The sequence below is a fragment of the Sorex araneus genome, chromosome 4 (genome assembly GCF_027595985.1).
Source record: "Sorex araneus isolate mSorAra2 chromosome 4, mSorAra2.pri, whole genome shotgun sequence".
NCBI lineage: Eukaryota > Metazoa > Chordata > Mammalia > Eulipotyphla > Soricidae > Sorex > Sorex araneus.
Window position 1 is genome coordinate 204383062 of NC_073305.1, and position 15941 is coordinate 204399002.

Consider the following 15941-nt stretch of genomic DNA (forward strand, 5'->3'; position numbering starts at 1 on the left):
CTGAAAATTTCCCAAACTGATTACAATTGGTGTGGTGATTGCAGCCGTGCATTATGAGCCATATGAAACATCTGGTCTCATGTCTTTCTCCTTCAGTAGACTGATTGAAGACCAATGAGCCGAGCTGAAACCTTGACAGTACATGATGTACAAGAGGCTTTCAAGATATCTTAGTTGAATGAAGGAATCACTTACAGTCACTTACCTTTTTTTTTTCTTTTTGGGTCACACCCGGTGATGCACAGGGGTTACTTCTGGCTCATGCACTCAGGAATTACTCCTGACAGTGCTTGGGGAACCATATGGGATACTGGGAATTGAACCCAGGTTGGCCGTGTGCAAGGCAAATACCCTACCCGCTGTGCTATCACTCCAGTCCCAGTCACTTACCTTTTTATGCTAAGATTCAGAATGATTTTGTCTCAAAATATAATGCGAACACACTGCAAAGTTAATCAAAGTGGCCACAGAAGAGACTACATCTAACTCTTCCTGATTATTTTGCAGTTTCACTGATTTCAATAATGTTAATAGAAAAACAACAGAAAGCATGCTATTACTTGAATAAATACTTTGCATATAAATATCTAATGATGAGAGAAGCACAAATTTTATGGTCTCATAAAATTTTAGTCTTTAATAACAACATTTTTGATTAGAATGAGTTAGAAAATATTTGAAGTTAACAAACCACTATTTTAGGTATTTATCTCCTGGCTGGCCTAGTGAACATAGATTATGAGATGGAAGTCTTGCACGGGACCAGCAATTTCAAACTCTAACTGTGTTGATGTGAAATTCCACATCAAACTTCTGGCCAATCACACAACCAGTGATTCTATCCCAACCATCAGACTTGTGCAAATCCACCGGCACTCAAATCACACTAACACCAAAGCTATTTGGGATGGCGTGTTCTTCCTACTCTATAGGTAAGACCTCCCCCAACATCTATACCACCACCCCATCCTCAACAAGGTTATTTGACAAAATATGTGTACAAACTACTCAATGGGTACCAGTACTCATATTTTGAGCAATCAAATCGTTTACGTGCATACCTCTTGTTGAAAGATTTCAAAACTATCCCCAATGCCCATAACCCCTCCTTGGAGTGGAGAATTAAATTTATGAATTTTATACCTGGCCATAGTTGCAATCTCTTTGGATTGGTCCATGTGGATTGGGATGCCTATTATGCTTGTCTAAATATAGGACTGCCTACACACTGTTCCTCAAAAGTGGTCCCAATATCTTACCTTCTGTCATTGACCCAAATGCAATGCCAGATATCACACTAGGTGGTACTATGAGGTGATATTCCCTGATAACAGTATCATCTAGCAGAACAATCATCTCTATGGAATGTCAGGTCACCACAATGGCACAACATACTACCAGAACTCTGAACAAATCCTCTAAGACCCTGGCATAGTTACAGGAAGAAGTATCACAAACCACTAAAGTAGTATTGCAAAAGAGTATATATACTCAGTAGTAGCAGACCATCATAGGACTCCATAATGCATATCTCACATCATTCAATCATTATTACCCAGGGTCCCCCCTGGGCTTCTTTTCAGTTACTTGCCCTCTGCTCTCACTGAGAGCTTTGTCTAAAAATCCAATGAGTTTTATGTTTATTCAGTAATGGTCCAGGTGATGTAAGGGGAGGCTGGAGAAATAGCACAGCGGGTAGGGCATTTGCTACTCCCCAGGTTCAATTCCCAGCATCCCATATGGTCCCCCAAGCACCACGAGGAGTAATTCCTGAGTGCATTGGCCAGGAGTAACCCCTGTGCATCACCAGGTGTGACCCCAAAAGCAAAAAACCACAAAAAACAAAAAACCCACAGATGACGTAAGGGGGTGCTAGAGGAATGACAAGGTTTGAGTGTAAGGCTGAGGATGTGCTGTTCACTGCATAGTCCTTTTATTCTAGCTCATGCTGGACATCTGCCCAGCTTCCCTACCATTACCAAGGTCGTACAGCCAGTATATTGGTTGCAGTGTAGACCGGCTGATGTAACCACCATTGTGTTTGTTCTCTTGTGGTTTATAAACCCTGCATCATCACCCTAATAAAGCAGATTTTGTGTTCCAGCCAGCCAGCAGCAGACACATAAAATGCAACTTCATGCCACCCTCACTGATCCTTCTGAGTCAGTCTCTTTGGCATCAGCGAATCTTTTGGCGAGGATCACATTCTCAGGATTATTTCTTCATAACACTTTCTCAAAGCTTGGGAACAGATAATGGCACAGATGTTACCAGTTGCTGCTCACATGATTCTTTGATCAAAAAAAGGAAACAGCTCAAAGATGTAACTTGCATAGAGTCCATCTGGATGGGTGGGAAACTCTCGGGGGTCACTGTCGCTACTGGGGTCTGGGTCATATACTGCTGAATATCTTACTTGAGTCACATTCCCTCACCTCAAGATTCCATTTTCACGATCTGTTTTCCGGGATTGAAACCAGAGGGTGGGAGAATCTGGTTGAGGGTGAGAGAATCTGGTTTTCAGGATTCTCTCAAAGATGAGCATAGAAGGTTTTTATTTCAGGTTAACACTTCAGCATGTGAACTGTGTTGCTAACGCTCAGACAGTTTGGTTTGTGCGTTGTTCACAGAATGGCTATGCAGGCTACTAGTCTCTCTAGCACAGGCACAGAATTCTTCAATAGTCACTCTTTTTAAGGTGAATTCTATTCTTTGCAAAGCATTGAAGTTAATGCTAGTCTTGTGTGCTAGATACTAAACTGACTTATTTCAAATACTGCCCAAAGGCAATAGAAATAAAGAGCAGGACAACTGGCCCTATGCAGGATGTTTGTCACTGCAGGGGGCGAGGGATGGGTCAGGAAAGGGACCACTAGGCCAATGACAGAGGCAGTAGCCATTCTGAATGAGGACTGGGTGCTGGAAGGAGGTAAGGTGATATGCATGATACCTGATCAGTAACAGTGGTGTAAATCACAGTGCCTAACAGGAAAAAACAACTTAAAAAGGAAAATAGAAAAAGAGACAAAAGTGCCTGCCAGATATTTGCTCTTAAAGTCAGTGTTCTCAGTTGAACATTTGTTTCTCTGTCTTGTTGCTTGAGTTTCTTTGCTTGTTTCCACCCTGAAGAAGCCAGGGCTCTCTCCTTTATTTTATTTTATTTTATTTTATTTTTGCTTTTTGGGTCATACCCAGTGATACTCAGGGGTTACTCCTGGCCTTGTACTCAGGAATTACTCCTGGTGGTGCTTGGGGGACCATATGGGATGCTGGGGATCGAACCCGGATTGGTCGCATGCAAGGCAAATTCCCTAACCACTGTGCTATCACTCCGGGCCCGCCAGTGTTCTCTCTTAAAGAGATCTCTTTCTCTCACCTCACATCTTTCTAAATAAGTTTCAACAAAATACTATCTTCATCACAGAGAGAGAGAGAGAGAGAGAGAAAGAGAGAGAGAGAGAGAGAGAGAGAGAGAGAGAGAGAGAGAGAGAGTGGAAGGAAGTATGAACACTGGTGAAGGGATCGGTGTTGAAACACTGTATGCTTGAAACTCAATCATGATTAACTTTGTAATTCACAGAGATTAAAAAAAATTGGCACATTGCTGTTATCTTAAACTTCACTGAAGGCAGTGTTTCTCAGTCTTTACCCAGTGGTGACTGCCAGCCTTATTTCCTTCCAGTTTTTTCCCTGAACTAGGTTGGGCCCCTAGTCTCCTGATCTGTGCCCCGCTTTTCATGATTTTTACCCATGGTCCTCCTGAAATGTACTGGGGCCCCACAGAGGGCCAGAGAAATGTTAATTTTTTTCTAATTTTTTTTTCTTTTTGGGCCACACCCAGCAATGCTCAGTGTTTTTTCCTAGCTCTGCACTCAGGAATTATTCCTGGAGGTGCTTGGGGGACCACATGGGTTGCTGGGGATTGAACCCGGGTCGGCCATGTGCAAGGCAAACGCCCTACCCGCTGTACTATCTCTCCGGCCCCGAGAAATGTTGATTTAAGGAACAATTTATTATACGCTTTGTAGATTTTTTAAAAATGAGATTCTAGGGGTTGGAGTGATAGCACAGCAGGTAGCCGTTTGCCTTGCATGCGGCCAACCTGGGTTCGATTCCCAGCATCCCATATGGTCCCCTGAGCACTGCCAGGGGTGATTCCTGAGTGCAGAACCAGGAGTAACCCTTGTGCATCGCCAGGTGTGACCCAAAAAAGCAAAAAAAAAAAAAAAAAGAGAGAGAGAGATTCTAAAGGACACTTGATTCATTTTACAAAGATTAAAGGCCTACCATGTGTCAGTCACTTGGAGTAGAGTATTGAACAAAATATTTCCCTGCAATTGTAGAAGGAAGACTATATTTCATTTCCAATGTCCTCTTACCAAAATATGAGGCCCCAATCTGGAGAGCAGGACTTGACAGAGTCAGGTGTCATTTTAAATATAGAAGGCCCCTAAAAATAGCCGTCCCTCTCACAGCCCCAATCGGCGATTGGCCCAAAGCGAGGGGGAGGGGACCCAGGCCACAGGAAGGAGCTAGCAAGGACAGTGCCACGGTGACAGATTGCCACGATGGCGCTGCCTCTGAGGGCCTTGAATCGTGGCTTTGCCAGCGCGGCCAAGGGAGACCACGGAGGGGCAGGAGGTGAGTGGGCTGCAGGCAGGCCCTGTGGCTTCCTGACCCTCCCCCCCTTTCCCACCCACCCCCGCCCCGGGGCTCTCAGGGACGCTCTCGCCCTCCGAGTGTCCCCCAGAGAGTTCTCGGCCTTGGGGCTTCTCTCACCCTGTCTGTCCCTGTCTGCAGCTGGCACTTGGCGCATGGTGACCTTCATGCTGGCGCTCCCCAGCGTGGCCCTCTGCACCGTCAACTCCTGGCTCCACTCGGGCAATCTCCAGCGCCCCGAGTTCATCCCCTACCACCACCTCCGCATCCGCACCAAGGTAGGCAGGAGGCCGGGCACGGGGGGGGGGGGGTGCAGCGGGCGGGTGGGCAGCCCGGAGGGGGCCGCGGCCACTGACCACTCGCTTTCTCCCTCTCTCCGCAGCGCTTTGCCTGGGGGGACGGCAACCATACCTTGTTCCACAACCCCCACGTCAACCCTCTGCCCACTGGCTATGAGCACTGAGGCCCAAGCACACGCGGCGGGCCAATAAAGGCTCAGAAGTCCTGTGTCCCGTGTCCCCTGTGTTGCTGTGTCTGTCTGGAGAGGTGGGTGGGGGGGTCCATGGGTCGGACCCGGGCTGCTCTTCCCTGCTCTTCCTGAGTTTCAGGTTTAAGAGGTGCTCCAGGGCACATGTTTAAGGACCAGACTGGAGATCTCCCCTCCCCCCATTAATAAACTAGGTGGTTGGGCCTGAGTGTTAGTACAGTGGGGAGGGCGTTTGCCTTGCTAACCACCAACCTGGGTTCATCTGCGGCATCCCATATGGTCCCCTAGCACTCCCAGAGTAATTCCTGAGTGCAGAGCCAAGAGTAACCCCCAGCATAGCTGGGTGTGACCCAAAAAGCTCCCCCTCCAAAAAAAAAAAGTAGGTGGTTAAGTGCTTTTGCACACCCTGATTGTCTAAAAGTGTATGTGAAGGCTCAGAGCAAGATATTTTAGTTCCCCTTCTCCAGAGGAGGAATTCGAGACGCTCAGAGATTAGTCACTTAAATTCTGCCAGTTACTTGGAGGCCCCACCGGAACTCAGGACCGCAGACCAGAAGTACCACTTTCTACCTGCATATTGATGTCACCTGTGTACTCTAGCTGTCTTATAGACAAGCTGACCTCAGATGGAGAATCAACAACCCCATGTGTGAGACTTTTTTTTTTCACACAATCCTATGTTGGGGATATATTTTTTTTAATTTTTAATTTTTATTAGTGAATCACTTCGAGGTACAGTTACAAACTTATGAACTTTCATGTTTGGATTTGGTTTACATCCCTCCACCGGTGCCCATTCTCCTCCACCAATGTTCCCAGTATCCCTCCCACCACCCCCACCCCAACCCCCACTACCCCACCCTGCTTCTTCCTCAGGGCATTCTCTTTTGTTCTCTCTCCTGTTGGGTGTTGTAGTTGGCAATAGAGGTATGAAGTGGCCATCATGCTCGGTCTGTTGTCTACTTTTGGTACACAGTTTTCAACCTGAGTGGGTCCTCCGTTGGGGATATTTTAGTCATTCTTTGTGACCATGTTCAATGGCCTTCTGTACTCGTTGGGAAGTGAGACCTCCTTGCTGGAAGCCTGTTCTTATTCTGTTAGCTTCCAGAGACTCTGGTCAAGGGGAACAAATTCTGGAGGGTGCTGTTTTTATTCACATGCAAAGACAATCTGTGCACTTACTATAACCAAAGGGTCTGAAGACAGGGCTGAAATTCATAAACTGCACACACACACACACACACACACAGAGGAGAGAAGAAACACAGTTCCTTAGCTTCTTCCCCTGACACTTCTCATGTTACCATTTAAAAAATACACGCATCTTTCACCTAAATGAGAGAATGTTTTCTAGCAACAGGCAGTTTCCCCCAAGGCTTCCTAAAATAACACCAGGGTCCTGCAGTCAGATCTGTCATACAAGGAAAGTGTGTTATAAACATTCTCATTTAGTATTATCATTCTTATACATATTCGTGCTGAAACCATGCCTTTAGACAGTGGGTTGACTGAAGAAGTCTGACAGACATATAAAACTGACACTTAATGCCTTAGTACCTGAGCAGCTCCTCATGCCATGACAGATCTCTGTAGATACTACTCCCTTAGAAATAGATTTGTGGGCAATCCCAACCGAGGTATTGCCATCCTTTGATCTCTATCAAAGGAAAGTAGACTAAGGCAAATGTGGGGTCTCACAGATGAAATCTCTCCCCCTGTGTGTGGCAGCATCTTCAGGCTTTTTCTCCAGCGTTTCTTTGTAGTGATGTTGGATGAAACCAAGCTGTAAGGGGAAGTAAATCAGAAAAGCTGGGTAAGAGGGCAGGAAAGGAAGCTGAGAGCGGGAGAAGCGGAGAGAGAAGAAGGGAACTAAGATGGCTTGTTCTTTCTGTATCAGAGCATTTATGTGACAATAACTGCCATGTAGAATAGCTCCTGTGTGCCAAGTACAGTGGCTATACATAGAAAAGCCTGGATTGTCTAATCAGGCAGGCTTGCACACATATCTTGGCCTCATTTCTATTTCTTTAGCTACTCTGTGATGTAGGTGTTATGAATAATCTTCAAAAGGAAAAATAGGGGCTGGAACAATAGCACAACAGGTAGGGCATTTGCCTTGCACGCGGCCAACCAAGGTTCAAATAAATCCCAGCATCCCATATGGTCCCCCAAGAACCAACAGGAGTAATTCCTGAGTGCAGAGTCAGGAGTAACCCCTGTGCATTGCCAGGTGTGACCCAAAAAGAAAAAAAGAAAAAAAAAGGTAGGAAAAACAGATTCAGAAAAGATGAAATGATGTTAAAACAATGTCAAAACGAGCCAGGAATGCCTGATCCCACAATTCGAGTTCTTCCACCTGAGATATGCTGGATGTGGAAGGGTTTGGGCTGGATAATGGTGTGTCAATGGGGTGAGAGTGATGGAAACACTCACCCTTGTGCAGTGCAGCTGTGATGAGAGCCAGCAGCCACAATCCTCCCACAGAGCAGCCCACGGTGAGAGGGATGGGGTTGTAGACCTCGTACTGTTCCAGCACCATCTCCATCTGGAGCAGAGGTCATGACCTCGTTATAAAGCATAAGGTCTCTTGCTATCTCACTCTCCTCCCATGCAACACAACATATATCCCACTCCCTACTCCCCATGCCCTGTTCGAGGAGCGAGACACAGAGATGCTTGTGGCCTTAGAGACAACTGCCCTGCCATTCATCCCCTCTCCTTCCCAGCTTGCTGGCCTCCCCCAACCCCCACATTGTACGTTGGGAATCAGGAGCCCTCTTATTAGTATGGCCACTGCCTCCACACAGTCATTATCTGTGCTCTCAAAAATGCCTCCTGCCCCGGAAACTGGGAATACACAGATCTGTCGAACATGATTTCAGCCACCTTCATGACCAAGACCTTTTTCTGTGATATCTGCCACAGTCAGGAGATGGAATTGGAAAAAAAAAAACCTTGAGGAAGGCTCAGAATTTGGGAAATTCCCTGACTTGAGTGTGGGCACAAACACCCCAGAGGCCACCTGATCCAGGGGAGGGTCTCTGTTATGGGGCAGACACACCCGGCTGACCCTTCAAAACTGAGGTTGCCTTTCAGAGTGAAGTCAAGTTTCTTCTGGGTGCCAAAGGAGGGGATGCCACAGCGGAAACTAAGGCAGTCGGCAATGGAGCAGTCCTAGGGACAGAGAGGAAAGAAGTTGAAGAGAATCTCTTTTGGAGTTTGAAAAATATAACTCAGCTTCGCTGGAGCAATGTGGTACATAGGCCATGGATACTAGTTCTGGAGTTGTGTTACACAGTCTGGGTTTGATTCCTGGTTCTTCCATTTGCTACTGAACAAAGCACATTATTTAACTTTATTTGTTAGTAAAAGGGTAATAGTGGTCATAAATGTCAAATGTTAGTAGAATAATTAAATTAGTATACCTACAATTAAATTAGTATACTTACAATAATATCTCAAACACTAATAGTATATATAAGTTATACAGTTAGCAATATTATTTTACCATGGGTAGAAAGGAAAATTTACACATGGCCTTCGGAAGGGTAATGATACTTTTTGACCCCTTTGCTCTAGTACCCCTAAAAATTCTGTGTATTTGTAGTTCTGGGCAGATGACTGGCTGAAGAAACTTTGGTACATCTATACAATAAAATACTATGCAGCTGTTAGAAAAAATGAGGTCATGAAGTTTACATATAAGTGGATCAGCATGGAAAGTATCATGCTAAGTGAAATGAGTCAGAAAGAGAGAGACAGACATAGAAAGATTGCGCTCATCTGTGGAATATAGAATAATAGAATAGGAGTCTAACACCCAAGAATAGTAGAAATAAGTACCAGGAGGCTGTCTCCATGGCTTGGAGGCTGGTCTCTCATTCTGGGCAACTCAGAGAAGGGAGTAAAATGTGGTCGGAGGTCATGCGGGGGAAGGGTGACACGTGCCGAATGTAGACTAGAGACTGAACACAATGGCCACTCAACACCTTTATTGCAAACCACAACACCTAATCAGAGAGAGAGAATGAAAGGGAATACCCTGCCATAGTGGCAGTGTGGGGTGGGGGGAGACAGGACTGGGGAGGTTGGGAGGGATGCTGGGTTTACTGGTGGTGAAGAATGGGCACTGGTGAAGGGATGGGTTCTCAAACTTTGTATGGGGGAAACATGAGCACAAAAATGTATAACTCTGTAACTGTACCCTCACAGTGATTCACTAATAAAAAATAAATAAATAAAATTAAAAAATATATATTTGTAGTTCTGGGGATCAAGTCATGGGTTTACATGGGCAAAACATGAACTCAATCACTGAGCCACAGTTCTGGGACTCTAAAAATTTTATGTTAATGTTGTAAATAATAGAAGAAAAATCTGACCCATGGACATATTATATGCTTCTGATCAGATCTCAAACACTCTGAAGTGTAGCCAGGTATGGGGAGAGATCATTATTCTCTTCCCAGACTATCCTGTACCTGCTCCTCCACCTACCACAGGCACCAGAGCAGAAGTACTACCTTTGCTTTTCCTGAGCTCTTAGACACCTTCCTAACAATTTCTCACATCTCTGATCTCCTATAAGTTTTGTGAAAACCTGATCTCAACATGGTGATAGATAATTTTCTGATTGGCATAAGTCCATAATGCATAGTATTCAGAAAAAATTAATCTAAGTTTTGTGTCTATACTTCAGTACACTTGAGCTGAATAAAAGCATGGGATTAAGGCTGGAGTCATTAGTCAATAGTAGAGAGCATCCCTCATATCTGTGAGACCCTGGTCTCAATCCCTGGCACCCATGGCAGGAGGAGTAGAAAGGACAGGTTTTGCTTAATATAAAATGAAACCTGTATCTTGGAAAGAGAAGAAGGAGTGAACAGTGCGGCAATCTGTGCGTGTCCTACCATTCATTAGAGGAGAGACAAGAATTAGAGCATATGATCATCATCATCATCATCATCATCATCATCATCATCATCATCATCATCATCATCATCATCACGTTGATTGTCTAATTTCTCAAGTGGTCTCAGTAATGTCTCCATTCGCCCTAGCCCTGAGATTTTAGAAGCCTCTCTTTACTCATCCTTTCCAATGGTACCGTACTGGAGGCTCTTTCAGGGTTAGGGGAATGAGACCCATCATTGTTACTCGTTTTGGCATATGAATATGCCATGGGGAGTTTGCGAGGCTCTCCCATGTGGGCAGGAAACTCTTGGTAGCTTGCCAGGTTCTCCCAGAGGGAGAACTAGGCTATAAGATGTCGCACAGCCGCTTTGCAGCTGCATGCTTCTGGGAGCTTGGTTTTACGGTCTCTGGATGTTGGCTGTTGGTGGGATTACACAGCGCCGTGGGGAGTCCCTGAGTGTGACCGCCTAGCTACTGGAAAATGGGGAATCTGGGCGGAAGAGGCCCAGTCCCGATCCGAGCAGCCTTGGAGGTCTCAGCCCCGGGTCCCACAGAAGTGTGAGCTAGGCAGTGCCTTGGAAGCCTGTTAGAGGCTGCCCCATAACCTCTGCTTGTTTGTTTTCTGTTCATTTTTGGGGGGCCACACCCAGTAATGCTCAGCATTTACTCCTGGCTTTGCACTCAGGGATCATTTCTGACAAGGCTCAAGGGACCATATGGGATGACAGGGATGAACACAGGTTGGTCGCATGCAAGACAAGCACCCAAGAAGCTGTACTCTGACCCAGTTAGGAAATCTTTGAATTTAATGTTGCTGACTTTTTTTTTTAACTTACTTGGGCAGTGGGGGGTGGGGGTGGGCACTGAAGGTTTTTAAGCTCCTGGTTAGTCAACACGCCCATGGAATGTTATTGGATGGCTCACAGAAGCAGTGAAAAAGTCCTGTGAACCCACATCCAGCACAGGGCGAAGATTCTGGAATGATGGGATGGGCTCTCCAATCAGGGAGAAGTTGAAGTGCAAGATGATGGGGCTCATGACATCCTCCACAGAATCCTGAGGGAGAATGGGTTTTGAAGAACGTGAGTATCTCCTCCTCTGCCTCCAATCCTCTGACAGGCTGCTCAATCACGTGCAAAGTTAGCCCTGGGCTCCTCCTTCCTCTCTTTCCCCGAGCCCAGAATCCTCACTGGTAAAAGCAACTTCATAGGGTGGTGTTGTTTTTTTTTTTTGAGTTAAAGTCCAGTTCTTGGTCTCATCGAAAATGGCACGAGACGTCAGACGACCCGGGTCCAATATCAGGTCATAGCTGACAGAGGTCTGGGCATCACCTGAAGCACAAGGAGAAATGGAAGCTGGAACAGCAAAGTAAATATGGAATGTTTGTTTATTCACGAAAGAAATATTTGCTATGCACTCGCTATAACTACCAACACTAGAGGAAAAGAAAATAGAGATATGGTTCCTGCCTCCATGAAGTCCAGAGTCTAGGAAAGGATATAAGCAAGTAGGAGATAACATCAGCCCAGCGGTGCTAAAGATGACAGTTTGCTAACCCAGGCCTCAGCGTCACAGATGCCTTCCTGAATAGCTCAGCTAGAGAATAAGCTAGAGTGTGTTGAAGAGGAGGGGAAATGTCCCAGATCATGAGAACAGAGGCTGAGACCAAAACGGAATAGGAGGTTCACTCTTTTTTTTTTTCTTTTTAGGTCACACCTGGCAATGCACAGAGGTAACCCCTGGTTCATGCACTCAGGAATTACTCCTGGAGGTGCTCGGGGGACCATATGGGATGTTGGGAATCGAACCCAGGTTGACCAAGTACAAGACAAATGCCCTACCCGCTGTGCTATTGCTCCAGCCCTATAGGAGGCTCACTCTTAAGGAAAGTCTATGGAGGGCCGGGGAGCTGTATGCGGGGCGGCTGAGGTAGTAGGGAGGGATCAGATCAACCAGGGTGCTAGATGGAAGGATTTAACTCTTACTGAATGACAGGCATCGGGGGAGGCAATTGGGAGATGTTAGACAGTGGAAGAGGCAGTCTTGGTTTCATTCCTCTGTGGAGAATGGGGTAGGTGGGGAACAGAAATAGACGTGGGGACAGCGCAACCGTGTTGGCCTCAAGAGAGACAGTGTTGGGGGAAGCAGAGGGAAATGGGAAGATTCTGGGTGTGTCCTGTGTTGGGGGTGGGGGCGTGGGAAGGAAGGACCTTGGTTTCCAACATCAGTAGCCAAGTAGACACGAGGGTGAGACTTGGCTTTCTGAACCATCTTGTCTTGCGGATAAGGTTGAGAGTCTGAGGGATTCCGCCAGGGCCTACTAGCAGGAAACTCACTGAGTCGGCCTGGTGAGCTTTTGCGGGTAATAAGACATACTGCAGCATCCCGGCTTCCAGGGCAACGGGTCTTTCTTCCCAGCACCGGTAAACAGCCTTTTCCATCCCCAGTGGCATGAATCTCATGGTCACCCTCACAATAAGCACTGGTCTACTCTTGTGGGCATGCACAGGGACTGAGGACAGAACTCTGGTCTCCGAGAGGAAGACAGGCGAGGGAGATGTTGCTGATATATTGAACAGGAATGTAACGTAGAAGCCAACTCAGCTCGATTAACAGAACCATTACACAAAAGGCTCAACTAGCAATAAAGGTTTACTGATCCTCAGACTTAATGTTCCTGTGGTGAAATTTAACTGTCACTGTCACTGTCATCCCTTTGCTCATCGATTTACTCGAGCGGGAACCAGTATATAACAATTTTTACAAATTTTCTTAATTTCATTAGTCATGTAGTGGTAACAAGCAATATAAAACAAATTATTCTGGGCCTGCTACAAGGCCAGTCTTTTTTAAAAAATTTTTTATTAGTGAATCACCGTGAGGTACAGTTACAGACTTATAAACTTTCATGTTTGTGTTTCAGTTATACAATGGTCGAGTACCCATCCCTCCACCACTGCCCATTTTCCACCACCAATGGTCTCAGCATCCCTCCCACCACCCCCACCCCGTCTACAGGGGCAGTCTTGAGGGGTGGTTGGGAAAAAGGGGACAATGGTGTAGGGAAGGTGACAGTGGTCACGGGACTGGTCTTGCAATATTAAATGTCTGTAATAAATATATCACGGACAGCTTTGCAAACCATGGTATTTAAATAAAGTGGGAAATTTTTTAATGATATCAAGCTTTTATACTAGCAAATATCTTAAAGCTTATATTAATTCTATGATAGTTGCTAGAATTCGAGTGAATATTTTCCTGTTGTTATAATAACTGGGACTAAATATACATAAACATCTAATCTAATATGGAAACAACTAAAATGCAGAAACACTAGGAAGGGAATTTTGTAAACCACGTCCATTTCCTTGGTAAAAAGTGCACAAACGTTTTAAAAGGAAAATGATGAAAGCTTTAAAGAAACGTGCTGGGACTGTAGCGATAGCACAGAGGGTAGGGCGTTTGCCTTGCACATGGCCAACCCGGGTTCGATTCCCAGCATCCCATATGGTCCCCTGAGCACCGCCAGGAGTAATTCCTGAGTGCATGACCCAGGAGTAACCCCTGTGCATTGCCAGGTGTGACCCCAAAACAAATTAAAAAAAACAACAAAATAATAAACATGAAATGGCTTCAAATAAATCATGTTTTTTCTTTAAAATAATGATCTACCCTGATTGTGATCATATACATTTTTTTCTAAAATGCTGTGCGACTATAAGTAATACTTCTTTTTCCCCGAAAAGTTCCTTAGTATTATTGCCATTTAATCTTTTTTGTAATACAACTTTTACAAAGAAAGAAAAAATGAAAGATGAGAGAGCAGCAGGAAGAGGGTTGTGCAGCTACTGAGTTGGGGGGATGGGGAGGCCACATGCCAGGTGGGGGGTGAGGACCACACTGTCACCTCCCCTGCGGAGAAGCTTGTGTCCCTCTTAAGAGAACTCTGCCTGCCTCACGGCTTTGCTTGGCCCTTCCCCACTGCCCCCCAGCCTGGAAGAAAGAAGGGGTAACCCAGCAGGAGAGCAGAGGCACGAGCTGCAGGAGGGGCGCTCACACCGCAGTCAGGATGCCCGTGGCTGTGAACATCAGGCCACGAAGCCGCCTTCTGGGCTCCACCAGGCCGAGGATTTTCGCTGCTCTGGAACGTGGTGAAAGTGAAGTGAATCTCCATGAGATCTGAGAATTGCATCAGCGCGAACTACAAAAGCCAAGAGAAGCATGTTATACTCAGGAATTGTTTTAGTTTGTTCAGATTTTACAGGGGGTCAGGTGGGGTGGGGACACCTAGTGATGCTCAGGGCTCACTCCTGGCTCTGCGCTGAGGAAGATTTTTTGTTTGTTTATTATTTTGAAATAATCTTAGATTTACAAACCATTTCCTATGTATCTCCGAGTCCCCGTTGAATGAAACTCAAGAGTTGGCCCAAAGAAAATTGAAACAAAATGGCCTTTATTTGATTAATTAATTAATTAATTAATTTGGGAGAGCCTGGCAAGCTCCCCATGGCATATTCATATGCCAAAAACAGTAACTATGATGGGTCTCATTCCCCTGACCCTGAAGAGCCTCTAATGTGGCACTGTTGGGCAGGACAAGTAAAGAGAAGCTGCTAAAATCTCAGGCAGAGCTAGGATGAATGGAGATGTTACTGAGACCGCTCATGCAAACTGATGATCAACGGGATGATAGTGATACAGTGAATTAATTAATTAACTAATTTTAATATAATCACTGTAAATCACAAAGTTATTAATGGTTGTGCTTCAGATACACAATATCCCGATACCAATCCCTTAACCAGAGTCCACTTCCCTTCACCAGTATCCCCCATCTCCCTCCATTCATCAGTCTGCCTCTATGATAAGCCCTTTTTGGGTAAATTTTTGGCACAGTGGTTTACAGTACCATTACTGATGGGGTTTCCTGTAAGACACTTCACCACCTGCCAGCATTCCTCCAACTCTTGGTTGACCACTACCCTCCACCATTCTTGAGGTATTCTCTTCCCTGTCCTTCCCCATCTGCACCCCTCCCCCCATAAAACACCACTTCCCCATTTTCCATGGCAAGCTTACTACTGAAGACCAGTTCTCATGTTTTTCATTTCTATTGCCTTTGAACATTTGTGATTTCCTTTGTGATTTCCTTTGGGATTTCCCCAGTATATTTCTTTATATTCCGGTTTTGAAAGAGATCATTCTCTCCTTTTCTGTTTCTCTCTCACTCTCTCTCACACTAACTTTACTTAGTTTGATACTCTCCAGATTCATCCATGTAGCAGCAAATTGCAATATTTTATCTTTTCTTATGGCTAAGTAATATTCTATTGTGTATATGTACCATAGTTTTTTAGGTTATTATTTTTTTTTAATCTAGTCATCTGTTCTTGGGCTCTTGGGTTGTTTCCTGATGTAGGATAGTGCCTCAATGAGCATAGGCCATTTTTTTTATGTCTCTTATCCTCCATTGTGTTTTTGGGCCCTTGGGAAAGCATGCTTGCTGGGTCAAATGGAAACTTTTTTTTTTAAATAGAATCACCATGAGAACAGTTACAAAGCTTTCAGGTTTAAGTCTCAGTCATACAATGATCAAACCCCCATCCCTTCACCAGTGCACATGTTCCACCACCAAGAACCCCAGTATACCTCCCATTCCACCCCCACCCCCACCTGTGTGGCTGATGATTTTCACTTTACTCTCTCTTTACTTTGATTACATTCAATATTTCAACAGAAAACTCACTATTATTATTTGGAATTTCCCCCCAACAGTCAGACCTGCCGAAAAGGCATCATTTGATAATTTGTTTTCCATTGCTAAGAATGAAGAGCATGTGAGGTCATGGCCGCACGATTTTGGATTTCTGGTGTTTTAGTA

At 45.2% G+C, this 15941-nt stretch overlaps 1 protein-coding gene across 1 annotated transcript; it reads left to right on the forward strand.

Moving 5' to 3' along the window:
• Positions 1-4503: 4503 nt before the first annotated feature.
• Positions 4504-5168, forward strand: LOC101551148 (cytochrome c oxidase subunit 6A2, mitochondrial). Its single transcript, XM_004615904.2, has 3 exons — positions 4504-4641; positions 4801-4937; positions 5042-5168. Exons 1-3 carry the CDS (start codon positions 4569-4571, stop codon positions 5120-5122), a joined length of 291 nt encoding a protein of 96 aa, XP_004615961.1. The 5' UTR covers positions 4504-4568; the 3' UTR covers positions 5123-5168.
• Positions 5169-15941: the final 10773 nt, after the last annotated feature.

Bases quoted from the DNA above. Each gene is read 5' to 3' on its own strand.
- LOC101551148 (XM_004615904.2), top strand. From the start codon at position 4,569: ATGGCGCTGCCTCTGAGGGCCTTGAATCGTGGCTTTGCCAGCGCGGCC. The intron at 4,642-4,800 runs GTGAGTGGGCTG...CCCTGTCTGCAG, and splicing joins AGACCACGGAGGGGCAGGAG to CTGGCACTTGGCGCATGGTG. The intron at 4,938-5,041 runs GTAGGCAGGAGG...CTCTCTCCGCAG, and splicing joins ACCTCCGCATCCGCACCAAG to CGCTTTGCCTGGGGGGACGG.